We start from the raw sequence: 18,979 nt of genomic DNA, 5'->3' as shown, positions 1-18,979 counted from the left end.
GAGATTTGAGCTTTTCAGCAAAACAATTGCAAAGAGGCTATCATTCATATCTACCAAATCAGATTATTCCAGGTCTGTGTCTTATTTTCTTTTCTGATTTACAGCTCAATATGTTCTTCTACTCACAGCTTGTTCTTTGTAGCAAGTAAGAATTCTATACTCAAACATTTTTATTTGTTTCTGGCCGCTTCCAGGAGAGCGTTGTCACTTGCAGACTTTTTTGATAGTCTGTACTATCTCCCAATTACTTAGTCATTTAGATTTCTTATAGCCTTCATCCACATGCCAGTGTGCAACCATGGAGGAAGCTTCTTCTCACTGTGAGTATGCTGTTGGTAGCATAAAGGAGAGTGAAGTTGAGCTCTGGCACTCATAGACAGGATAGAGACAGGAGTGGAGTAGCTGCAGCCAGCAGGGGTGTGCCAGTGCAGTTTGGAGAAAAGAAATGAGGGAGGATGAACAGCATTAGAGTAGAGAAAGAATCAAGCCCAAACCTGCTCTCCAATTTATTAACTATGAAAACAAGCTTGAGAGAAATATGACTAAAATAAAAACTGATAAGGGCAAGTAGCCAATCTAGACGCTGTATTTTCCTGGCTGGTGAAGTTTGTAATTACTGACAGAGATGCCAGGTTCCAACTCATAGTAGTCTCACCACAGGCAATCCAACTACATCTGTTAGTTTAATGCAACTTATAGAGAAGAATTTATATAGATATTTATGTGTGTATATTCATATTTATTGATGGAAATTTGCATTTGAATGGAGAGCAAAGAATTCCACAAGGGAATCTTGACGACAGACAAACCAGGCAGACTGTGGCTTCATGTGGCTTTGCTTTGAAAGTGTCATGTAGCAGGTAGAGAGCTGAAACAACTGAATGAAGACTCAGTGTTAGAGAGGGACGAGACAAAGATTCGTATCGCCCATGAACAGGGAGGTTATAGTTCATCTGAACAGGAAGAGCACTGATTGTGTTCTCTGGTAGACTACTTAAGAAATGCCTTCTGTTTTCCATTAACAATGTATCAGACAGCAGGGAGACGAAAGAATGCAGTCCCTGATACATAAGCATTCACATGGACAGATTCTCCTAGTATATGTGATAAAATTTTCGGCTTTCAAACAAAAGCATTTTAGCTGCTGTTTCCTTTTATCTCTTGTAATAGGAAGAAGTAATAGACAAACTACAGCATATCAAGGAATATATGTGCTTTCTTGTTCACTCTTAATAAGAGAATGAGTGATAGAAAATTTTAACAGATTAAAAATACAAGCAGGTTGATCTTACATATTCTCAAGTTGCAATATTCTTGTGATGAAGGAATCTGAATAAAATGTGGTCTGTGAAATCAAAACTTTCACTTCCTTAATTGCATCTTCAGAAGTTTGATCAAGAGGATGCTTGTTAAGTCCACGGTCTCATTGTACAAGCTGTGAGCACATTGCTTGTTGAACCATTTTCATTTGCTACAGGAATACTTTTTTTTTTCTTGATGATATCCTAATTTTCGGTATCCCAAGTTTGACTACCCAGTTTCACAGCTTTCTGTAATCAATTTTATTATTGAAAATTTTCACCTGGTAACTATCAAAACTTACAGGAATGACACTCTCAAATTAAGTGGATATTGACATATTAAAAAGCATTGGAAGATGTTAGATTCTCTGTAGACCTTACTCTGCTTTGTTCCACCTGTTTTTGGGTTGAGTTAAGTTGCTGGGTTGATAGATTCCCAAGAGATTTTGAAAACAAAAGAAAACTTAGACAAATAAATAGAACATTTGAGTTTGCATGTTCTGATCTCATCTTGCAATTAAGTCACAAATTTCTCTCCTTTGACTCAACTAGGAAAGAGACATATGGGCCGTTACAGAAGAAAGAGATGCCATGTGTGCATAGAGCAGTTAGTTATATTTAGTGGGTGAGGATTTCGGTGAATGCTCTTGCTTTTGAAAGCAAGGGACTGGTGAAACAGGTAAAATTCAAGCTGGAGTCGCCGTATGTAGAGAAACCCTTCAGCTCTGCTGAAGTACCCCCTTGCTGAACTTTAGTACTTCCCAATGTGCCAATTATAAGCTTCACACAGTCCTGCCAGTGTATTTCAGTTCTGATCTGTAGTAGTCCCTGCTATTCCGCACATGGTTCCCCACAAAATTTTGCTTCACAGCCCATGTAAGCAAAAGTTGCCAGTGTTATGAAAAAGCACTTCTGGATTTGTTATGTAGAAAAATATTTTCGAAATATTTTTTCAGTGCTTTAGGAATCCTACCAACCCACTGCAATTATTTGATTCACCTACATTATGGCAAAAAGATTTTACTTAAATGAGAGAACAAAAAACTACTTTCCCTGTTTTGTGCTTTTTCTATTCTTCTGGTCTGGATTTTTCCCAAGATGAAGAGGGTGAACTCTGGAAATCATTAATCCATGGGATTTGTTCATGGTGTATAAAAATTTCAGAAAGAATTTGCTTTATAAAAATGACTTCCTAATTGATTCTGTCAGAAATGAACTGAGTAAGACAGCTCTGTCAAAATAGCCAGAATCTCTTTCACCTCCTCACGCATGTTGTTTTGTTTTGTTTTATGAGGAGAAAATGATGAAGGTTAGATTTAAATCCATTTTTGTCTCTAAAACAAATCTAAAGAAAACTGAGCCTGTCCTTGAGCCTTTGTATTGTGGTCTCTTGAAGAAACCAAGTATCTCTGTACAGCAGTGAACTGAGCTGAACTGAACTGAGGTCAGGCAGAGTCTTTTTGAGAACTTTCTTCTGTTTCCATTTAAAATAATGAAGGGAAGACATCAGTGATAAATTGTTCTGAATTTGGGAAAGCTTTGCACTTTCTGAGCCAAATTCATGCCTCATAAAACTCCACTGCATTCAATGGTTGCACGATGATCATAGTTGAACCCTTGCATTTGTTGCCAAACAAACACAAATGGTTTGAGCAGGGAAAAGGCATAATTCAATTTGCCATGCAAATACTTCCAGACTGTATCATTCTGTTTCTTAGTTTATTTCCATATCTTACAATACGAGAAATTTTGCTATATTGGCAAAATTTTCTTTTATGATGATATCTGTAACAAAACCCAGATACAGGAGACTTTTTTTCTTTAGGCATCTGAGGGCCCACTATGATCTGTTCCATCTTTTGTTGGCTTTTTCAGGTCCTCCTTGGAATAATTTCTTTCTAACAAATCATGTGTCTATTTACTGAGACTTCAAGCCCATCTTCTGTGTAACGGTAGTTTGAGAAGTACATGTAAGTTTTGTTGGGCAGTGTCTGTAAGCAACGAAGGCTAAAAACTGGAGCTGAAAATAATTTGCTGTGCTTGCATGATAAATGTGCTAGATAAGAGATAAAGGGCTGATTTAACTTGATTCTTTTCAAAGCCTATTTGCTATATCCAGTCTGAAGTTTTTAAGGTGTCATCATTGTCATTGGTTTTGTGCCTTTGCAGAATCTACAAAGCACAGTCAAGGTCCAGAGACCAGGCTAGCACGCTAGAGCATTTCTCAAAACAGTTAATTCCTTGGAAACTTCCTGATTCCTTCCATGCACACTTATTTCAAACACTTTTGCAAATCTAGTTATATTTTGACCTCACTTTATTTACTTTGACCCTGAGATTATTTATCAGTTCCATTTTCTTTTCTTCATTTTCTTCTTGGTATAGCTGTTCTTCAGAGATTCTCTCAAATATTTATGGGTAAGTGGAGAAAAGTTTACTGAATTATTTGGTTGCAAAATGAAGACCACATATCTATATTACTCTGCCTTGTTGCATTCTGTAGTGAATTCAAATGCATGCAACATTATGTTGCAAGCAGCATAGGCAAGCTAGTGACATCAGTCGTGCCAGTGCCAAGTGTATGCATGGTACTCTGTATTAGCACTGCTGTGTCAAGATGTTACTTTCTTCTTTTTGTTTGCCCAGAGGATTCAGAGGTATGTTTCTGTAAGAAAAAGGATTACGGCTGTTGATCCATATGCATGATTCTGAGGGGTGAGGAGATTCTGTAAGCAACTAACTTTTTTCTAGATCAACTGATGCAAATGGAAAAACAGACTGGACACATAAAAGACTTCCTTCCACTCCAAATGGGGAGCTGCAGATTTATTGCAAAGTAGAAATTTAAAACATATTCTCTGAAATTAACTAACTAAAGTTAATTAGTTAGTTCTGGCAAAGAAAAGTGGTTGCTTCCTTTGGAGAAGAAGGGAATTCTAGCAGGGAGAAAGGTGACTGGGTCATTAGTCCTTTTGCCTGGAGAACCAGTAATTTAAAGCTGGTGGTTGTGGTGACTGAGTCCTATTACATGTTGATTAAAACCATACTTTACTCTGCAGACATTTACGGATAGTCAATATCGCATTTGTCTCAGTTCGACACTGCTGCACTTATACCACCCATTCACTGGCTTTCTTTCTCATATAACTACCTACGTGTTTTTGCATATTTACATTAGACACTGTTCAGACAAACTTTTAGACACAACAGTCTCTGTATCGAAGGTGTATTCATCTTTCACAATAAGCGTGACTAAACATTTAGATAAGTATTTCCAGCCAGATTCGGTTACTAGTACCTTTTCTTATCTATGCAGCGCATATATGAATTTAAATGCAGACTTTTATCATAAAATCTTTTAAACACAGTTGCCTATATTTAAGCTGACCATTGTACAGCAACAGCAGAACTACAGTTGAAGAAGCAGTATTAATTTTATTTAAAGTATTAATTTTATTTAAAGTGTATTTTTGTCATGATGGCTTGCAGAGCTACAAATAGACTCCCATTTGTCATGCTCAAAGGTTTTTGTGTGTGTGTGAAATCTCAGAAAAGACTGGGCATGTTGTTTCCAAGTTGGATTTGTTTGGAAACACCTTCCCAAATGTCTGTTTCTGTTGGTAGAAGAGATGCTTTGGTTTTGTATCAGAGATTTGTTAAGGCATTTTGTGTCTCCACTTCAGCATTGTAGTGACTGCTTTTTTTAGTGAAATGAACTTTCACACATAGCTGGCTATTTGCAATATTCAGAACTAGGTGGTACATTAAGCAGACTTCATTCCATGCTTTGATGAGGATGGTCCAAAAGTATCAGTGCGCCTAATGAAGATTGGCTGCTTCAGAAGAGATTCCTGGGCTTGGTCTGTCTACCCGTTGTTTTCTTAGAAAGCTCTACAGCTCTGAGCTGAACATGGGAGCATGATGTGGTTTATGTGTCCAGTACTGCCCTGCCTTTCCACTTAGCAAGTGCTCTTACACCCTCTTGAGATAAGACAGTGGCAGCTCTGCTGCGTGGGAAGCACGGTGCCTTTTGCTAAGTGTCTAGTTCAAAGTAGATACGGCAGGAACGCAAATAGAAGGGCATTTCCTACTTGACTGGCAGGGTTTAATGGATCCCAAGTGAGAGAAATGATTGCTCTGTGAACAGCTTTGGGAGCGCTGCTAGTTAAGAACTTTCACACGCCTCATTTGGCCTATCTCCAGAAAGGGAGGAACGTGCTGCTTAAGGTAAGGGGGAAGGGTACAGAAAGAACATCCCCAAGCAATCAAATTCAACTCTTATATTAAAGTCTTCCATCACTGCTTGCCAGATAGCTCTGCTTTCTCTTTATCACAAAGAACAGTCAGGAAGGTTGGCAAGTCCAGGTCTTTACAGAGTGGAATTTGCACATTGGATGGATATTTGATAGAATGTGTTATCTGTAGGAGAATACAAGGCACCTACTGTGTTGATTGGTCAGCTTTATTAGACATTGACGACTTATTTTCCACATTTTAATGAAACAGTATTTTTTCAGGGTATGATCTTCCATCATTCTCCCCCCTGTGGAGAAACCGTATAGTAAGGAAAGACATCAGTCAAATTAGAAATGTCACAGGGTTTTTTTTTACACCTGTATAGGCAGTGCGCGTTCAGATCATAATCCATGTGATCCACATTATAAGAAACTGAGTGTAAATTCACCAAGCAACCAAAGCTGATGGGTGCAATTGGTTAAAGACCATTGTACTTGGTGATGGAAGTGAAGTGTGACTGTGCTGATGTTGCTAAAATATCCCTTCCTACTGCCCTATACAAGAGAGCAGTATTCTGCCCTGCTGCAGTTTGCAATCTTGATACACCAAACCATATTTTTATACGTGTACATATCTGTAAACAGATGTTGCCCCGAGGCCACACATAGTGGTAAGGTTTATAACAGGGCATGCGAGCTTACTCTCTCTGCAGGTTTCTTGTCTGTCCCTTCAGCCTGGCTGCTGCTGGCTTGTCTTCGCTGCTGCCACCCTGATGTTCTGCTGTTGGCTGTCGAGCGCAGCTGGCTCTCTGCGGGACAAGGAGTTTGACATTAGTTAGCTGCTTAGCCACCGCTCTCAGATCCTCTCACTCTACAGAAATTAATCCATGTAGAACAGTGTTAGAAACAAAATAAGTGAGCCCTGACAGCCTTATTAAAAGGGCTCGAAGCCAGGGTCTTTGTTGAAAGTGGTGCCAGCACCCTGTTTCTGTTGACTCAGAGATTATCTCACTCCTTATTCATTAGCGGGGTCAGAGGTGTCCTACTGAAAAGATATCCCCAGCCTGTTAGCAGAGAGCAGGTGCAGCCCCTGCCTGGGAACACAAAGACAAGTTGCCAGCACTGTAGTAAGGCTTTCCAGCTCTTGTAGCTGGTGCGCATCAGTGCTTATAGCTTCAACACCTCATTTTATGGAGTGGAGGCACAGTGCCTGGTTCTTCTTTAATTTTTGATCAGCTGCAAACCTTAGAGCCAAAGCTTTGTATACTGCACTTTTGAATATATGCCCATGAATACCTAGAACAATATGAAATCGTTTGGGTGGGGATATAGTGAGGGTTTCCACATATGTATTTATCCATTTGAACTCTATTTTTTAGTAAAGCAAATGAAAAATGGCTCTTCTGATAATTTTTGTGGGAACTGGATGATGCCAGGGCTTGCAATGAGCAACTAAGTTTAGATTCAGATTAGGTAATATATAATGAAATAAAATAGTACTTATTAGAGTTCTTTGATTTTATGTTTTTAGTCTGTTGTATAGAATCTGGCTTGCAATAGTAATTGAAAGTCATCACCTTTTCAAAACTAATAGAAGACTTTCTGGTTAAGATACATCTCTCCATTTTCTACCATAGAGAGATGTTTATCTTAGAAACCAGCAACTTGACATCATTGGAAATTTCACTCTTTGGAACATGTTTAATGCATACTTATGTAACAGTGAAATGGTTGTTTTTAAAATGAGGGAGAATCTAAATTGCACTGGCTTTTACTGTTGACAGGCACCTTTTATCCAAAAAAATATATTTTCTTTAAAGAAGGGAGTGGAAATAGCTGACTGAGTGCTGCTGGATAATCAATAGACTTAATCCATTTAATTCATACTGTTTCATTTTTCACCCCGTATCATCATTATTTCATATATCAATAAGATGGCTGTCATCTTTCTCTGCTCCTGATGTCCTTCATTTCTTTCTGCCTCAGTGCTGGATGGTTATGCAACTATATGATAGGAATACTGTGGGGAGGGAGAGTGTTCAGGTTTCTTTAAGTATAAAGTTGAACAAGTATGTAACCTTGTCCTTGATCTTTTCCTTCATCATTGCTTGTGTCTCAGACAGTTCTTGACTACTTCTGTTCTTATTTCAGACAATTCAGCCCCTCTTAGAACTCGATCAGAATCGCAGCAAGTTGAAGTTATACATTGGACATCTGACAGCCCTCTGCCATGACCGTGACCCCCTGATTCTGCGTGGACTCACCCCACCTGCTTCCTACCACCTGGATGATGACCGGACAGCTTGGGAGAAAGAGCTGCAGAATATGTCCCAGGAGCAGGTGAGTTTGTCATCTGAAGATCTGAACAAAAGCCTGCAATGTTGGTGTAGGTCTTAGTGATGCACCACATCAAAACGTGAAATCATTCCTTAAGTCATGAAAACAGGTAGCAAAGACCCACTGTTCAGTTGGAGGAAGGAGCCAATGCTTTTTGAAATTGCCTTTAATATTTATTGTGGAATTTTATTTGCCTTTTTTGCCTCTTTGAGGACATATATTTACACACAAGGGAAATCTAACCCCCTAAAACAAGATACCACTTTTGCCACGTTTTACCTGTTAACAGATTTTAGCTGTACTTTATAACTTAACATAGCGATAGGGATCTTAAATCTTTTTTAGAGGACATTAATCATTTATATTTGAATTGGCACATTTTTATGAGTCACACACTTTACGTAAATATAACCAGTGTTACCATCTGCAATAGTATGTTCTGTCAATACTTTTCTGTATTACCACCTTGCCCAGATACCTGAATTGAGATTTGGACCCACTGTGCTAAGTGCAACACACCCATGCACATGTGAACACACACACATACATACACACAGAGTGATTTCAGAAATCCAACACTGTATTTCCAGAAGTTTTGGAATACAGAACTGAAAGGGTTTAATAACAGCTTCTCTGATGAAGTCTCTGCAGAGACTGTCAATCTAGCTATAATTCAGCTGCAGAAATAATCTTCCTTTCTCCCAACTCTAGTGATGTCTTGCCTTCCTTAATCCCTTCACTGGCAGTTTTTATCTCTTGTTTTCATACTATAATCCATCATTCTCCACAACCCTTTTTTCTCATTCCTTCCTGTTTCAACACTTTAATTTTTGATCTTACTCCTATACTACAAACATATTAGTTAAATTAATATAAGAAGTTTGTACCAGAAATAGATGTGACTAATTCTATACTATTGACTCTGACTTTGGATTATAATGCCAATTCTTTTACTAAATTATTCACTTCCATGTATATGTATGTGTGTATATATATATACATACACCACACCCAGTATGTAGATGAAATAGTGCAAGGCCAATGTAATTAAAAGGGGATTTGCAGGTCAGTGAACACTATCTTGAGTCTAACCTGAATACTTCAGCTCTGGTTTTCTTCTTCTGTGATGTTTAGTGTTTCCTTCAATTCAAGGCTGTATTTTTATTCAAAAGTTTGAGACAGCAGCTCGGAAACTAAATTACAGGAAGCCAACAGGAGCACATCTAACAGTTCAGAAAGAAGAGCAGACCTCTAGAGATAAATATGCCTGTAACAGGACCTAGATGGTACAAGACAGTTGGTCTCTGTCTTTCTACCTGTCTTCATACATTTCCTTGATTCAACATGTGCTGTGTGCCTCACTCAATATCTACATTTGTCTCTATAGGCTTGGCACATTCCTTTTTCCAACGGACCCTGCTATCCCCTGTGCACCAAGTCAGCATTTTTTTGTCTCTGGGATTTTGTACTCACTGATCCAGGATTAAAAGGTTTTCAGTATAATGCATGCCATCATCATATATTAAAGAGGTACAGCTTCTACATTATAGATCAAAACATGAGGCACATGATTTTGAATCATCATGTCTTTCATACTGAGATGAATCAATGAATGTAAAACCGGTATGGGAGGCCATCTCTGACAACAAAAAATAAAGGCTGTATGTGGGCAAAGTTTGGATACACCTGAAATTGGCTAGTCTGCTATCTGTTACAGTCTTTGAATATAAGACCTGTGTGGCTAGGTGCTGTCTTCTATTAGGTCTGTTTGGAATTAGACTCAATGATCCTTGTGGGTCCCTTCTAACTTGGGACATTCTATGATTCTATAATCAAGAGGCATAGGTGAAGAAAATGGAAAAGGTTTTCTTTGGCAAGTCCTTCTGAATAAACAGTCTACCCAAAACAGTTATCTGTTTTTTTCCAGTTCTGTGTACTGGTCTAATAAAAGGTTATTTGAACTGTGCCAGTCTACTAGCAACATTTATGGGTTAACCAGTGAAGAAAGCATTCAAATGTAAATTGTGAGAAAAGAAATTATCTAAGTTGTCTTTAGATTTTTCTGTCCTCTCCCATTATTGCCTTAATTCTGCATTACTATTCCCCCAGTTGTTTAAAGTTACTATTCCATTTGTGATTGCCATACATCATTAATATTTGCTAAAATAAAATGTAGCAGTCTCTTCTGCTTTCCCATGCTCACTTAGATTGCATTTAACAAGCTTCAGTTGGAAAATACAAACTAATGATACATTTCAATTTACAAAACACATTTTTCATTTATCTTCTGTGGAGCCTTTCTGTTTCTAACTGCATAATTTCCTTTGTGTTTAAAGTATTCCCATGGGAGGGAGGGGTAATTTCTCCAGATTTGCAGAAGCCCAAGACAGAATACCCATTTTGCATCTTTGGAATTTTAATGAGTTTTGTAAATGACTTCAAATCCAGTGCATTAAATTCTCTCCTGTCCCTTCTAATATGATCTGTAGATAATGCTTCACAAGCTTCAGTGGGAAAAAATTAATCCTCTTGAACATTAAGAAGTGTTACCATAGTTAGGGAGGATACATTTAACTGAAAACCAATGACACTTAAGAGTGATGCCAATGTATCCACTTCTCACCAATTAGATTATATAGTAGTTTTGTTTTTTTCTTTTTTAACAAATAGCTGAGAATTCATTTTCATGCTGTTGCTTTTAGAGCTGTGATCTCCCACTCCAGCAACTATTATTGGTGAAGGTTGGTCCTGCTGTGTTTCAATAGTCAATACTCTTTAGATTGATGAGTTTCGTAGTCAATACTGTTTAGATTTTTCATACCTGCTGGGCAGACCTGGGTACAAATAGTAGGAGTTTTCTGTGGCTTCTTTTGGTAGGTAAAACCAGTGTATGAAGTAGATGGAAGATTTTCACTCTTCTAGCACATATGCTGTGACCCACGGAAACTAATGTACAAGTCATTGTTGGAAAAGCATCTGCCAGCGTCAACACCGTAGTTCAAAGGGGATTACGTTGCCACATAAATAATTTTGTGGATTCTCAAAGTTTGATTGATAATTGGTACCTTTCATGTATAATAGTTTCTTTATGATACCATTGAGTTCAACTGTATTCCTTAGTGACTTCAATTGATTTTAATCAAAATCTGGGACCAGAATGCTATATAATTGTTTGAATTAACTTTGTTGGCATTTTTTCAAAGACATTTTCTAAAGCTGCATTACTGTAGTAAAATTTTGGTGCACTTTTAATGAAGTCCTGAAGGCAGTATTTTATGAGTATATGGTATCTCAAAAACTAATCTAAACTGGGTATACGAGACTAAGTTGTGGGCAGTAGGGAATCTACGGTGCTTCGAACCATGTCGTTAAGTTATTCATGTGGTGGAAAATATTACTCTGAGTCAGTTCTGACCCAATATACCCAAACATTTTAGCCAGCACTGTTGCTGGAACTGTCCTCCTTCGACTAGTTCATGTCCTGTTCAACTTTTCTTATTAAAAAATTGGAGTTACCAGAAAGAAGGATGAATGTTCCAAATCTTGACACTGAGAAATAAAAATTCCATTCATTCATTATAAATAATTGCATTATCCTAGCAATTTCTATTAAATATAATATTTTCTTTCACTTTGCCCTAAACATATCATTATGTTAATATTCTTGGGCTCTGTAGAACTTCGACTACGTTTCACATTTCAGTGGGTTGCCTTGAAGTGAGGGATTTTGTTCCTATATGAAAGGAAATGACATTAAGAACGTAATGATATGTTCCACATTTTTATTTATAGTTCAGTTTTTGTTTTTTTTCTTATCTTTACAAAAGGGGAGAATGGAAAAGAAACAGGAACTTGCTGAAAACCATCATTTAAATATGTTGGGGCTGTGCTGCACTGTGGCTGGAAGGCAGCAGTGTGAGAAACTTAAAAGACAAATTAATACAGCAACCAGATAGACAACAGTATTTATTCCGTCAGTAGCTTGACCAATATAAAAAATGTTTCTCATCACTTCAAATCCATCTGAAGGTCATTATGAGGGGGAAAAAAAAATATATATATCAGAAAAGGACTTGTCTGATTCAAATAATTTTCTTAGCCCTGCAAGTAGCAGGGGGTGGCATTTGCTCCCTAGCTCCCTGCCATCAGTGGCTCTTCCCAGCCATGTCCGACATACCCAGGCTTCATCCTGGCTATTCCTGCCCACCCTCAGGCACCACTTTTTCTGTACAATAGACCTCTTCCTGTTTCCCCAGAGGTGTTTCCAGCACCATTTGTATTGTCACCTGGGCATCATCAGCAGCCTGTAGGAGCTGGGCAGGCTTACTTCCATGAGATACTCTCTCAGGGGACACCTGCAATGGAAGGCAGTCTCACACCACTACTGGTCCAGTGTTGTACCATAGCTTCGGCCATGAGCTGAGAGAGGGAAGCACTTTTGAAAAACTTCATTGTCATAGAAGAGCCCTTGTAGTAAAGCAACATTATCTCCTCTCCCCATGTACGAGCTTCAGCCAAAGCACAGACTGTCTAGGGATTCCTGGTTACTAATCCTCTCCTGAGAAACTGGGAATTTCTCTTCTTGGCTGCTCAAAATAGAGGAAGGAAAAAGGTAATAATGTGACTTCACTGTATCAGTGAAAACCTGCTGCATCAGCTAACTAGTCATGGCTTAGTTCCAAGGAGCAGCATAATTTACATCGTACGTGACTCATATTTCGCTCTCATCAGAGTTAATGTTAAGCTTTTTGTACAGAAGGACACCAGACTGCATATACGTGGCTTTAAAAATCAGTTTTAAAATGGCATATATGCCTGCTGAATTTTTCAAGTATTAAACACACATTTTGTTATACAAACAATATCGTAAGTGGGATAAACTTAACTCTGTATTACAAACAGCTATTCTATAAACTTCCTGTATACTTCTTTGTTCAGAGTCGTCTCGTGTTCCTACTTCTGTATCATCTATGAGAAATTACTTACTTAGTTTCTGTAAAGAAATTACTCTGTGGTTTTGCATTGAGTAATTCCAAGTTACTACATTACTTCAGAGTTTATCCTGTGTTCCTTCTTGGACTGCTCTTCCATTAGCTTGTTATCTCCCCCACCTGATTTATGTCATTTATTTTTAATTTGTAATCCTATGGGAATGCATAATGTATGTTAAAGTTAAACAGCCCACTTCTGGTCTCTGTTAGAAATTAGAAGTAATAATTGCAACAATTTATACGCTGCTTTAAGTGCAAATGCATTTGCTGAGGTTAGCTGGGAAAATAATGGATACGGGAACTCTCTAAAATTATTACATTATGTAGCATCGTGAGCCTTTATATTAAATTAATGTTTTGGGTGAGGATAAGAACTTGGAATCAGTGTCATAATTCTTAAATACTAATCGAAGTTACAAACACTATCCATAAGTTGATTCTGATATAACAGTGTCCGTTTTTATTTGTGCATGGAATCAGTATAATTAATGTTAATTGAGATATATACTGTCAGTCAATAACTCTAATTATTCATACATTGGAAAGAGATCTAAAGAGAAAAGCATTGCTTTCAGGATAAGGTCAAGTGTTCGGTGGGACAAGTGCCTAAAATGTTGTGTGGTCTCACTTCAAGCAGTTCCTGCAAGCAGATGGAGTGACAACCTCTGAGCTATTACCACATTTGTTTAAGGACAACTCACCTCTCCATGTGTTTTGTTATTAGTAACAGGTTCCGCTACTCCGTGCCTCTCTCAGATGCTGTGGTCCTCAAGGAGTTTTTCTGCAGCCTCCACTGGCATGAGACATCGCTAGGGGGTTGTGGTTTGCTTGCGTAGAGGGACAGCTGGGGAGGTCTGCGGGGTGTCCTTCATGCGTGAAGGTAACCACACGCAGGAGCAGCTGCGTCCTTGTGTTGCTTGTTGGCCTCACTGGGTTGAACAAAAACAAAATATTCCACAGAATTTTCTTTCTTGGAATATCTGTCAGAAATTTCCGAGCTAACAGGATTCTCCATCACTTCTTAATAAACAAAAGTCCTGAACTTCCTCTTAAAGAGAAATACGTAATGTGAAACAAGTAGGAAGAGTTCAAGCTCTGATTCTAAAATAAATGGATTCATGTAACTTAATTTCATTTAACAACCTGCTGCTTTGTCCTCTCCTCTGTTTTTAGCACTCGGGAGGTACAAAGCAAAAAAAAACAACAACAACAAAAACTGGACCCTAAGCCTTCTAAGCTTTTTAAAGCAGTAAGCAAGGACTTAAAAGAGTTTTCTTTCAGATTTGTCTTGTAGATAGGTGAGTTTCCCTGTCATGTGATTGCTGCTATCAGTCACTGCCTTGAATAAACCCACAGAGTCTCCGTGGAGCCCTGCAGCCCCATTCACCAGCAGAGGAGGGAAGGGGCGAGGTGTAGGTACAGAATGAAGCGGGGATTACAGACTAATTGCAGTGCCTAGTCATCTTGCTGCACAAGAGCAAGCTGACATATAAGGTAATGTTTAACAACCGAAACCAGGGGAAGTTGCTCCCTAACTGCTTTTCACCATCCCAGTAAGATGCCAAACTGTGAGTGGCTATAGATGAAGGCAGAGGGGTTCACCTGTACCAGGTACGTGCAGTACAGCGGCGCCTTGCCCTCACCACTAGCCCTGTGACACAGGCAAGCATTACTCTTTGTTACCTGCAAGGACAGGATTCACAGGCAAACTTCTCCAGCCAAATGCAAAGTATAACTTACAAATACTTATTTCATTCCTTCTTCCCATTTATTTCTTTTGAAATTTCCTAACCTACCAAAGAAATAATATTTCTGCTATTTGCAAAGCTTGGAAATGCTCAGAAATGCAGGATAAATCACATGTACAGTTTTTCAAATATATGCCTCAGTATCCCTCAACAAATTCTTAAGGGTGTTTTTTTCTCAAAACAGGTGGTGAAATCTATTCAAATGTGTTTAGATATATTTAAAGCATATTTTTAAAGTTTACATGTTACTCTAAAAAGGCAAGCCAGAATGTTTGCCTCGAAATCTCATTTTAATTTTTAAATGAATATTTTTTAAATATTTTGATAAAAGATAAAAGAAAACATTTCCAGATAGAGAAAAAAAATAAACAGAAACTTTTTGATATAGTTCTGAAAAAAAATGCTTAGCAGACTGGGATTTCTGTATTCCTAACCCATTCTTTGGGCCATTTTATAAGTCTAGCAAAGTTGAGAAATAAAGGGTAGTATATACACGTAATTGGCTCTCATTACTCCAAACATTCGTATTTAGACTGATGTGTCTGGGAAGATGCAAAGGCTGTTGACGTTTGCCCCAGGTACACTGTAGTTTAACTTATTTTCAGACAAAGTGAAGGCTAAGATAAATCAGTTGAGTTTCTTTTTGTTGCTTACTTCTGTTACTTTAAGGTCTAACACTATTCTTCAGAGTAGCCATAGTCTGATACAAAGTCTGATGAACTTTGGGGAAAATGTGATTACAGATCCCAACATTGTAGCCTTATAGAAGCCCTGCACTTAATTTGCCTTTGTGCTTCTCTCTACAAACAATTCCTTTCCTACTTTCAGCTTTACTGCCCATAGCCACAACTCATCCACATGAGATCCACATTTTTTTATTTGCCTTTTTTTCATCAGTGTTTGTGCAGAATTATTGGGAGGGAAATAATGCGTTGCAGAGGGAATGTCCTCCGTATAAATAAATATAGCAGGGTCTTAGCTTAATGTTGCCTTGCATACATAATAGGGTAAGCAAAGGCCACTGGAGCTCTGCAGAGCAGCACCGTGGTTCACCTAGTACACGGGTAAAACCATGGCATCGTATTTCTTAACTATGAACTTATTTTCCCTCTGAATGACAATTAATCTTTAAATAACTTCCGGAGAAGTACAAATGCCAGGTAATTTCATGGTGAATGTATTTATTTATTTATTTTCACTAATGGAGTTTAACTATAAATGGCAAAGTGTTCCTATCATGACTTGCTCTAAACCCAGGAAGGCAGCAGTGGTGAAAAGTGTCTGAATCTGTTGCAGGCTATCTGCAAGCTTACATTCCCCTGAGACACAGAAGGTCCCTTCTGTTCTTCTGTCCCCAGATAAAGCATAAATGCTATGAAGCACTTTGGGAGTCCTTGCTATCCCCTTCTTTCCAAGTTGCCTATTTTTACTTGTCATCAACTAGGAAAGTATATCTGACTTTCTCTTTTTATGTCATTTCTATGAGGCAGGTGTATGAGTCTTATCATATCCTGAGCTGAAAATACCAACTGAAAAAGACTGTTAACACTTCTTTATTTTCATAGAAAAATGGCATGGCACTCTTTATGTTTGCATTCACAACAAGAAAACCTAGGTAACCAGGAGAAGAGCTGATAGTAATAATTTTAAAGAAATTCTCTAAATTTTGGACTGCCAAACATCTAGGTGAATCAAGTTATACCACGGATGTTCCCCATTAAGAAGCTTGTCTGAATGAGGAGTGACGTATGCTGGTCACAGCTGTTTCTGAGAGGAATGATGTAAACAGAGATGACATAGATGATACAGAAATGCTGTACCAGCCACACAGTCAATTAAGATGACTTTGTTTAAGTAGAAATCTCATTATTAAACCTAGATGTTCTGAAGCTAGCAAACTTGATGCAAGGCTATCATTGCTATTTATTTCAAAGATGTTGCATCACAGACATCTGCGAGACAGCTGCACAGACTTTCTGTCTATGCTGATTTACAGAGTATTATTGCTTGCCTTCAGCATTCAGAGCAGTCTCCTCTTGATGGCCCACAACTTACTTTTTGAGAAAGTTTTCTTCATCTATTTTCTTCATCTGGTTAAGTTTGCTACTTTTGTTTGATTGCATTTGATTTATTTCAGCCTTGGTGGGGGCTTATGCTGTTGGCCTTCTCTTGATTTTGTAAGAAATATTCGTATTATACATACATCCACATAAATGAATTATGCAGCAAGAAACTGAGAAGTCACTGACTTTGCTGTGCTGCTTGGCTGAGGACAACAGCCAACAGGACTCCCCCTTGCCCACCAACCTCCTTTCACTTCTGCAGGTTAATCCCACCGAGGTACTTTTAAGTTCTGTTGATGTTGTACATTTTTTTGTCCTTTCTTGGGGTTTCACGTGGAAGATTTGGCTGGCGTACCTGGAGGACAGATCTCTGCTCAGAAGGTGGTGGTGGAGCATGGCCCATGGGGAGCCCGGGCTGTGCTTTCCCTGCTAACACTGCCCTCTCCTGGTCCTCTTCTGGTGACTTGAGAGCCCAGAACAGGCTCCTGCAAGGGGACGGATAAAGAAAAGGAGAATGACATCATTTGCTTCTTCTCCCATTGCCTTCTGTCTCCCCTGTCCTCCACGACCTTCCACCCTTCCGATGAATGGCACTGAAATCTTCACTTTGGCCCCAGAAGCCAAGGAAGCCGTGCCTCAGAGTCCTGTACTGAAACCAGCCCCATGAATTTCCCAGCAGTAGGTGGTTTGCAGGCTGCTGTTTCTGGGCCCACGTGAGCTGCTGGCGTTTCACTAGGCTGAGCAACCAGAAACTCGGGACGTAGCTCCTCAGACCGCATCTCCTGGCTTCTTACGTGCAGTGCCAGCTCTTTCAATCCTGCTTGCTGAGTGGACCTCTCCTAGGCTTAGCCACCCATTGCAGGTTTCCGACTAACAGCTCTGCCAGGCTGCTGGAACCAGGCTAATCGCAGAACCGCAGTGTGCCATTCCCGAGCCGTGCTGGGTTCCTGCTGGATTCCCTCCCCGCTCCCCCGAGAGCCCTCACGGAGCCCCGCGTGCTCCCCTCCCGCTCGTTTCCCCCCTTCCCCGGCTCATGTCATTCTGTGGAGCAGGATCGGGTTGCTCTTGCATTGTGATTCTTGGCATCAGCCCCTCTCAGATTCATATAGCTGTGCCGTGAGTACGGCAGCCAGTAGGAACAAGGCACATAAGAGCACATTAAACTAACATTCAGCACGCAAAGCCCAAATAATTTACTATATGCTACCCTGCCTAGTAAAGGGAGTAGTAGAGCTGGCCTGCCCTTTTAATTTCCTTTCTCTCACTTTTGTCTATAGAAGTGTATGCCATAGCTTCCCTAAAAAGCATTTGTATTTATTCTGTAGTCATTCTTAGGCTGTTTGGTTATACGCAGTATTTCTTGCAGGAACAGCGTAGCAATCTTACGCTTTCCTTGATACCACCTCTAAGCAGAGACATGCTGTCCTATCTGAACAGAATTTTAGCTCTAGAAATAAAACCTTTCCCCCTGCATTGTGCTCTTACTGAGGTAAACTGATCTGTTGTCCTACCATCTGACCATTGTTCCTCATTAAAAGCCCCAGCAATCAGTGTTACAGAAGTACAAAATATGCTGGTGAGCAGGTATCGCTTCACAGATGAGAAATTCCAGTGTGACATTCTTTCCGTGTCACATACGAACACCGTAGAGTTCCAATAAAAATATTAATAACTTAAGAATAAGAAGTGTTACGGGGCTGAAGGGTGGTAATATAAACTCAAAAATATTTAAAGGAAGGTTCAAAACCAGATAAGGTAATCACTACAGCTGCTGAAAACAACAAAGACGTTTAAATGCAACAGCTTGCAATGAACTTCAGAACCCAATCTAAATATAGGTTACCTGCTACAAATATACTTGTCTTATGTTTAAGGAGAATGAATTAGAAGAAATAAATAAATAATAAATAATAAATAATAATAAATCAGAGCAGGTTTTTTGCTGTATGGTATATGACAAAGCTGTATGCTTGAAAGCTTATCCAATCTATTTAATGATATCGTCTGGGCTAGTAAGAGATGCTGCGTCTCCTTGCTCTGTTAGACCCTCAGACCATTGTGACTACAGTAATCCCTTAATGCTTGCACAAATTACAGCCTTACTTGGGATTCTTCTGCACAGTTCACAGGCCAGCATGGGCTTTATCAATTGCTGGTCAGATAAACAGGTTACTGAAGGCAGATGTTTCCTGCTCTTTGCTAAGGCTGCAGGCCCCTAATTCTGGCAGGGCCGTTAGATTCAGAGCTAAAAACTATGTTCACATAAACTCCAGCGCGTTGCATGGTGTGGTTTGTAACGCCATT

At 39.1% G+C, this 18,979-nt stretch overlaps 1 protein-coding gene across 14 annotated transcripts in view; it reads left to right on the top strand.

The window, feature by feature from the left end:
• The window catches only part of ERC1 (ELKS/RAB6-interacting/CAST family member 1), a 302,166-nt gene that overhangs the window by 275,379 nt on the left and 7,808 nt on the right, over positions 1 to 18,979 (top strand). For 9 of the 14 annotated variants that reach the window (XM_068661239.1, XM_068661266.1, XM_068661249.1 and 6 more), the window contains one exon: positions 7,688 to 7,876. In XM_068661239.1, the coding sequence (XP_068517340.1) occupies positions 7,688 to 7,876 (189 nt within the window). Of the gene's footprint in view, positions 1 to 7,687; positions 7,877 to 10,750; positions 10,904 to 18,979 lie in introns of those variants that run through there. The other 5 variants (XM_068661304.1, XM_068661291.1, XM_068661296.1 and 2 more) reach the window with 2 other exon arrangements.

The sequence above is a fragment of the Anas acuta genome, chromosome 1 (genome assembly GCF_963932015.1).
Source record: "Anas acuta chromosome 1, bAnaAcu1.1, whole genome shotgun sequence".
NCBI classification, from domain to species: Eukaryota; Metazoa; Chordata; class Aves; order Anseriformes; family Anatidae; genus Anas; species Anas acuta.
This window is presented reverse-complemented; position numbering and strand designations above follow the sequence as displayed.